The 7,007-nt window shown below is 70.2% G+C and overlaps 2 protein-coding genes across 5 annotated transcripts in view; one reads left to right on the top strand and one right to left on the bottom strand.

Moving 5' to 3' along the window:
* The window catches only part of LOC114071794, a 7,474-nt gene extending 3,113 nt beyond the window's left edge, over positions 1 to 4,361 (top strand). Inside the window, exons 1-5 of one of the 4 annotated variants that reach the window (XM_027909650.1) lie at positions 307 to 346; positions 1,308 to 1,409; positions 1,776 to 1,928; positions 2,428 to 2,594; positions 3,044 to 4,361. In XM_027909650.1, the coding sequence (XP_027765451.1) occupies positions 1,778 to 1,928; positions 2,428 to 2,594; positions 3,044 to 4,324 (1,599 nt within the window). In that variant the 5' untranslated portion in view covers positions 307 to 346; positions 1,308 to 1,409; positions 1,776 to 1,777 and the 3' untranslated portion in view covers positions 4,325 to 4,361. Of the gene's footprint in view, positions 1 to 306; positions 347 to 1,217; positions 1,410 to 1,775; positions 1,929 to 2,427; positions 2,595 to 3,043 lie in introns of those variants that run through there. The other 3 variants (XM_027909649.1, XM_027909651.1, XM_027909652.1) reach the window with 3 other exon arrangements.
* On the bottom strand, positions 4,322 to 6,760 carry LOC114071796 (retinol dehydrogenase 12-like). Its single transcript, XM_027909655.1, has 6 exons — positions 6,533 to 6,760; positions 5,647 to 5,886; positions 5,478 to 5,567; positions 5,156 to 5,344; positions 4,758 to 4,864; positions 4,322 to 4,674 (listed from the first exon to the last, which is right to left on the bottom strand). The coding sequence occupies exons 1-6, from the start codon at positions 6,687 to 6,689 to the stop codon at positions 4,480 to 4,482; spliced, it is 978 nt and encodes a 325-aa protein (XP_027765456.1). The 5' UTR covers positions 6,690 to 6,760; the 3' UTR covers positions 4,322 to 4,479.
* Positions 6,761 to 7,007: the final 247 nt, after the last annotated feature.

Genomic DNA, 7,007 nt, shown 5'->3' with positions numbered 1-7,007 from the left:
CCCGGCCGCTCCCGGTACCGCGGACCCCGCCCGAACGCGAGGCCCCCCCCCTTCCCCGGGGGCTGCCCCGCGCCGTGCCTGACGCCCAGCGCGGCCGTAGGGCCGCGCTGGGCGTCAGGCACGGCGCGGGGCAGCCCCGGCGGGGAAAGTAAGGGCAAAAGAGGGGGGCTTCGCGTTGCGCGCAAGCGCAAAGCGCGCAGTGAAGCCTCCCAGGGGGGAGTCATGGCGGGGCCGGGCAAGAGGAGGAGGAGGAGGAAAATAAAAAAAATAATTAAAAAAAGGGGGATGGGACCAATCGGGGCGGGCCGGGAAGAGAAGGGACGAGACGGGGAGATAGGAGCCGCTGGTAAGTGCTGGCGGTGATAGCAGCAGGGGGAAGTGGTCCGGGGAGGTGTTGCCATGGAGACGCGTTGTTTACACGCCCCCCTCCTCAAGATGTTGGGGGAGTGTGGGGGGGCTCGGTCCTGGTCGTGGTCGTGGTGTTGATTCCAACGCGGGAGGCGGGGAGGAGACACCCTCCACCCCCCCCCCCCCAAGGGAGTCCTCTAAAGGGGTGTCCCAAAAGAGGGGGAGTCTCCAATTAGGGGATCCCAAAAGGGGGTTCCCCCAAGGAGGGGTCTCGGAGCGCGGCACCCCAAGGAAGGGTCCCCAAAAGGAGGGGTCCCAAAGGGGGGGTTCCCCAAGGAGGGGGGGTCTCTGAGGAGGAGTCCCTAAGGGGATATCCCCAAGGAAGGGTCCAAAAGGATGGGTCCCAGACTGGGGGGAGACACCGTGTTCCCCTATTCCCGTATTCCCTTCCATGCCCGCCCCTTCCCACCGGCCTGGGACTGGAGCTGCTCCTCTTTTCCCGGTCCCGGGGGGTAGTGGGGGGTCTTATCCCGATCCCCAAGGGTCTTTTCCCAGTGCCTTGAGGGTCTCTTCCTGGTCCTGGAGGGTCTTTTCCCAGTCTCCGGGAGTTTTTCCCACTCTCCGATGATCTCCTCGTAGTCCTGGAGGGTCTTTTCCCTGTCCCTGGGAGCCTTTTCCCGCTCCCAGAGGGTCTTTTCCGGGTTCCAGAGGGTCATTTCCCAGTCCCGGAGGGTCCTTTCCCGGTCTCCATGTCCCCGTGTCCCCCCGACAGCAGGGCTGGTGTCCCCCCGTCCAGTTTCCAGCACTTCTCCGGTTTCCACCCCAGTGCCCCTTCCCCACCCCGCCGGCTGCTCCGGGACGTCTCCCAGGTTTACACATCCAGGAACTGGGATTCGGTGTCGCGCCCAGGCTTTAATGTCCCGTCAGGATTCAGCCCCTCGATCCTTGCTGAATTCCAGGGACACGGGGCAGTGCCATCCCCGGGAGTGCCCGGTCCCAGCTGACCCCGGGATAACCCCCGGCCCGCTCCCGGAGCCGCCGCTGCCCGCCGGGAGCTGCGGGTGAGCTTTGGGGTATCCCAGGAGCTTCCGGGGGGTGTCAGGGGCTGGGCCGCGCTGGTTCATCCCTGGATCGCGGTGGGATTCCCGCCGGGATAAAGCCGGGAACGGAATGAAACCGAAACCGAAACGCGCACCGGGCGGAGCCGGCTCTGCCCCAGCGGGGGGGAAGGGACCCCGAAACGGGGTCGGGCCGTGCCGGGTGGCGGTGCCGCGTCCCGTCCAGGAGTGTCCCTGTCCCCGCAGCGCTGGCCACGGGGACTGATCCCTGACTTTCCCGCTCCCATTCCTGTCCCCAGGGATGCCCCGGGGCCGGGCAGTGCCCACAGTGACTGCTCCCTGACTGTCCCATCCCTGTCCCATCCCCAGGGATGCCCCGGCGCCGGGCAGTGCCCACGCTGGCCTCGCTGTGCCTGCAGAGCCTGGCCCAGCACATGCAGAGCCTCTGGGCCAAGGACTACAGTGACAACTACCTGGACGAGTACGAGTTCCGCTTCCTCGTGGGCCCCTTCAATGACTTGGGTGAGCCCCAGGACCCCCGGGGGGGGATGAAGTGCCAGGGTCCCCAAGCCCCCTGTGCTGGGCAGGAGGTGGTGCCAGGGCCCTGGGACCCCCAGAGGGGCAGAGGAGGGTCCCAGGTGGGTGGGTGGGTGTGCCAGGGCCCCGAGACCACCATGCAGGGAAGGTAGAAGTGCCAGGCAGCACTGACCCTTGTGGGGCACATGGGGATCCCAAGACCCGCTGACCCCCATTGCCCTGGGTGTGTGGGTGGGTGTGTGACCCCAATGACACCCATGTGGGGTGGGTGGGTGTCCCACACCTCGCTGCCCCTGCTCTGGGTGGGTGGGTGTTCCATGCCTCGCTGCCCTGTTCTGGGTGTGTGGGTGGGTGTGTGATCCCACTGTGGGGTGGGTGGGTGTCCCACGCCTAGCTGCGCTGCTCTGGGTGTGTGGGTGGGTGTCCCATGCCTGCTCTGGGTGTGTGGGTGGGTGCCTGAGCCCCGCTGACGCCGTGCCCCCAGCCTGCGGGCTGGTGCAGGAGCTGCTGCGGGTGCTGGGTGCCAGCCGGCGCCTGTCGCGCGCGGCGCTGCACCTGCTGCTGCTGCCTCACCTGCGCCAGCTCAGCCTGCGGCCCTGCCCCAGCCTGGCCAACAACGCCCTGGGGCACCTCATCGTCCTGCGCTGCCAGGTGGGCGCGGGGGGCCCTGCCCTGGCGATGGGGGAGTGGGGCAATGGCTTCCCTGGGGCTGGGGGAGCGTGGGGGGGTGTCACGGGCCCTGCGGCTGGGGCTGTCTCTGTGGGGATGGGGGAGAGGGTCTGGGGGTGCCATGGTCGGTGGGGCTGGGGTTGTGGGGCTGGGGAGGCCCACCTTCCATGGGGCTGGAGATGCCATGGTCCATCGGGAGAGTGGGGCAGGGGGTGCCCATCCTCTGTGAGGCCAGGGATGCCCACCCACTGTGGGGCCAGGGATGCCCACCCACTGTGGGGCTGGGGGTGCCGGGGTCCATGGGAAAGAGGGAGTGGATAGGGGTCCCAGACCTGCGTGGTGTCTTGGGGTGCCCACCCCCCCCATACGTGGGTACAGGGGGTTCTTGCCCCCCTGCCCAGCCCGCTGAGGGTCTCCCGGTGTGACCGCAGGGCCTGAGTTCCCTGGACCTGGGGGGCTGCGGGCGGCTCTCGCCGGCCGTGCTGGTGGACGTGGCCGAGGGGCTGCCCCGGCTGAGCCGCCTGGGGCTGGCACACACGCAGGCCAACGTGCAGGTGCTGTCGGCCGTGGGCTCCTGCTGCCGCCTCCTGCGGGAGCTCGACGTGTCGGGCTGCAAGAAGGTGACCCCGCGCGCCCTGCGGCACCTGGGCTACGACCCCCTGGCGCGGACCCCCGGCTGCCCCGCGCTGCGAGTGCTGCTGGCCCGCGACCTGGAGCCCACCGGCGACGGGGACGCGGTGGCCGCCGTGGCCTTCCTGCTGCTGGCCCTGCCGCAGCTGGAGGTGCTGGCACACGGGGCCGTGCCGGACGCGCTGCGCCTGCTCCACGCGGGGCAGCTGGACGGCACCGCCGACCCCGAGGGCTTCCCGGGGCTGCAGGAGCTGGCGCGGGGCCGGGGGGCGGCGCCGGGGGGGTCCCCGCTCACTCTGCCCCTGCGGCAGCTCGAGGAGCTGGAGGAGGACGCCCTGGGCACCGTCCGCGCCGTGTGTCCCCGGGCCGAGGAGCTCAGCGCGTGGCTGGGGGACGGGCCCGGCCCCGCGGGGCTGCGGGAGCTGCCGGGCTGGCAATGCCTGTCCCGGCTGACGCTGGGCTGTGCCGGCCGGCACGGCCGGGCGCTGGCAGAGGTGCTGCCGCTGGCGGAGGCCCTGGGCGCCCGCCTGCACGCCCTGACCCTGCACGGCTTCAGCTGCCCGGACCCGCTGTCGCTGCCCGCCCTGCTCTCCAGCTGCCCCAGCCTGCAGAGCTTCAGCACCGAGCTGCAGGTGCCGCCGGACCCCCACGCCCCCGCCGAGCCCCCCGCCCCGCCGCCCCGCTGGGCCACCGACCTGCTGCCCCTGGGGCTGCCCCAGCTCCAGAGCTTCTCGCTGGCCCTGGCCGGGCCCGTGCCAGCCGCACACGTGCCGGTGCTGAGCGCCACGCTGGCCTCGGTGCTGAGCCGGGCCCCGCGGCTGCAGACGCTGCGCCTGCTCACCCTGCCCTTCCCGCTGGACTCGGTGCTGGAGCCGGAGCTGGGGCAGCTGGGGGAGCTGCAGGAGCTCTCGCTGGCCGGGAGCCACGTGTCCCCCCACACCGTGTGGCACTTGCTGGGCTCCGAGGGGCCACTGCGGCGCCTGGACCTGTCCCGCTGCCCCCACATCCACCGGCGTGACTACGACGGGTTCCTGCAGTTTGTGCAGAGGCAGCGCCTGGACCTGGACATCGCCTGGGAGTGACGGCACCGGGGGCTTTAATAAAGGGGTCACAGTCCCATCTGGCCAGTGCCGTGTCATCCTTTGGGTGCCACAGCGTGGGCACGCGGCAACCAAAGGGGTGATCGTGTCCCCCTCCCCACCCTGAGGGTCTCCCTGCACGGCCACATCCCGAGGGCTCAGCTCTGGGGTCCCTCCGTGAGCCCCGTCAGCTGCTCCGACGCCTCCCAGAGCTTCCGAGCCAGCGCAGCGTCGCGGGCGGGCACCGAGGGCAGCGCCAGCCGGCACGAGCTGTCGAAGTATTTCCCGCTGATGCCCTCGGCCTCTTCCGACACAGCGCAGAAGATGGTGCTGGAAGCGCCCTGCTCGGCCGACTGCAGGGCACGGGGGTCAGGGAGGACCTGCAGCCCCTGCCCACCCGCTGCCCCCGGGCCAGGCAGGACCCGGCCCCGCTCACCTTCATGAAGGGGCGCAGGAGCACGAAGAGCACCTGCACGGCCCAGCTGAAGTGGCGCATGATGTTGGTGCTCACCACGCCGGGGCTCAGCGCGTTGGCCGTCACCCCTGCCGGGCCGCACTGTCAGTGCCACGCCAGGGCACCACGGGGAGCAGCGGGAGCAGCCCCCAGCCCGGCCTCGGAGCAGGGGCTCCGCCGTGCCTGGCACCAGGGCCACCCTGGCCACGGTTCTGCTGCCCACAGATGTTCTGGGGAGTCTCTAACAGGATGAGACCCCCCCAGCCCCATCGGCAGCCCCCGGGCCGTGGCACAGCAGCACAGAGGGGTGGGGATGGGGGGTGGCCCTTGTGCACAGCCATGCTTGGGTGCCCCACAGCACGGCCAAGCCCGGCACCCACCTGTGCCACGCAGACGCCGCGCCAGCTCGGCGGTGAAGAGCAGGTTCATCAGCTTGGTGCTGCTGTAGGCAGCGTCATACCCACCCGGGTGCCGCTGCCCCGTGAGGAACCTGCTGTCAGCCGTGCCCAGGCTGTGCCGGAACGACGAGACGTTGACCACCCGCGAGGGCGCCGAGGCCTTCAGCAGGTCTGTGAGGAGCAGGGGGTGAGCAGGGAGAGGTCCCAGGATCCACCACACCCTGTGCTCACCCAGCAGTGGGGTGGTGAGCAGGAACGGTGTGAGAGCGGAGGGGACCCCAGAGCTCCCCGGTCCCCCACACACCCAGCAGCAGGTTGGTGAGCAGGAACGGGCCCAGGTAATTGGTGGTGAAGGTTTGCTCCAGCCCTTCTGAAGTGATGGCGAAGGGCAGCCCTGGAAAAGGGGGGTGGGCACTGTGGGGCATCGAGGTGGAGCGTTGGACGCCGCTGGGCCGGGGGCCACGGGGCCGTACCGGTGACGCCGGCGTTGTTGACCAGCACGTCGAGCCGCGGCTCCTCCTGCAGCACGGCGCGGGCAAAGGCGCGCACCGAGGCCAGCGAGCCCGTGTCCAGCAGCCGCAGCACCACCGCTGGGTTCCCGGTGGCCGCCCGGATCTCCTCCACCGCCGCCTGGCCCCGCTCCCGGCTCCGGCACGCCAGGATGGTGCGGGCGTTCCGGCGTGCCAGATCCATGGCCACGCACTTGCCGATGCCTGCGGCACAGGGAGCTGGACGGGCTGAACCCTGACAGGCCCCCACGGCGAGGGTTCCCTAGGGGTCTGTGCCCCTGTTCCCAGAGTCTGGGTAGCCCCTGCTGCGGCCCCCAAACCCCCCCAGCAGCGCGGTGCCCACACGGCTCTGCGTCAGTGCTCCAGCACAGCAGGAACCAACGGGCACCGGTACAGGAATGGAGCCAAGCACATGTGGGGACACCCTGTCCCTGGGCACGTGGGGACACCCCAGTCCCAACCCGGGGGTCCCAGTGTCCCTGGCTGTGCCCGACCCCGTGCTCAGCAGTGGGACACAGGTGGGAGCAGTGACTCCCTCCCCGGTGTGACACGGTGGCTCTGGTGGCCGGCAGTGCGGTGACGTTGGCTGTCAGTCATTAACGCAGCCAGGAAAGAGTCTGGACACCGAGGCTGGGCAGGGGGCACGGGGGGTGCCCACCCGGTGTGAGGTGCCATGGGGCACGGGAAGCACACTGTGGGTTCCCAGGGATGAGCCACCAGCTGCTCCTGCAGCTGTTCTCACCCCTGAGGCAGGGGCTGGGCTCCAGGGCTGAGGAAGGGACACCCACGTTCCCCACCGGACACCCCACGGCTCCGTGTCACCCACACACACGTCCCCGTCCCTGCTCACCGCTGTTGGCTCCGGTGACAATCACCGTCTTGCCCGTCAAGTCGGTGGGACACTCGCGGGGGTCCCAGCGGGGTCTACGCCTGACCCAGAGCAGCAGCCCCGAGAGCAGGAGCAGCAGGAGCCCCCACGGGGGGCTCAGGGCCCCCGGCAGCTCCATGGCTGGGCGCGGGTGGGGCCGGGGACAGAGGTCGGAGCGGGACCTTTGCCCAGCCGGCAGCAGGGCACGGCACGGGCCCCTCCAGCCCGGGAGCCGCCGGGACGGACAGGAGAGTGGCTGGAGCGGGCAGGAGGGTGATCTGTGTGCCCCCTGTGCCACCCTGCCGGGAAAGGGCTAACGACAGTTGTAGTATCTCCTCTGATGGTGAAACCCGTCACAGAAAACACTGCGGGCGCTGCCTCCGCCCCAGCCGCAAGAGGAACAAGGTTTCATTTCTGGCCCTGCCCAAGCGGGACCCAATCGGCTACTTTTCACCCC

This window comes from Empidonax traillii, unplaced genomic scaffold, assembly GCF_003031625.1.
Source record: "Empidonax traillii isolate 1590-97213 ecotype Southwest subspecies unplaced genomic scaffold, ASM303162v1 scaffold2290:size47672, whole genome shotgun sequence".
Classification (NCBI taxonomy): Eukaryota; Metazoa; Chordata; class Aves; order Passeriformes; family Tyrannidae; genus Empidonax; species Empidonax traillii.
This window is presented reverse-complemented; position numbering and strand designations above follow the sequence as displayed.

What these genes read in the sequence shown, in the direction of transcription:
- LOC114071796 (XM_027909655.1), bottom strand. Translation starts at nt 6,689, where the DNA reads ATGGAGCTGCCGGGGGCCCTGAGCCCCCCGTGGGGGCTCCTGCTGCTC. An exon ending in TGTCACCGGAGCCAACAGCG is followed by an intron (nt 5,887 to 6,532) that starts GTGAGCAGGGAC and finishes CCTGTGCCGCAG; the next exon opens with GCATCGGCAAGTGCGTGGCC. An exon ending in CAACAACGCCGGCGTCACCG is followed by an intron (nt 5,568 to 5,646) that starts GTACGGCCCCGT and finishes CCCCTTTTCCAG; the next exon opens with GGCTGCCCTTCGCCATCACT.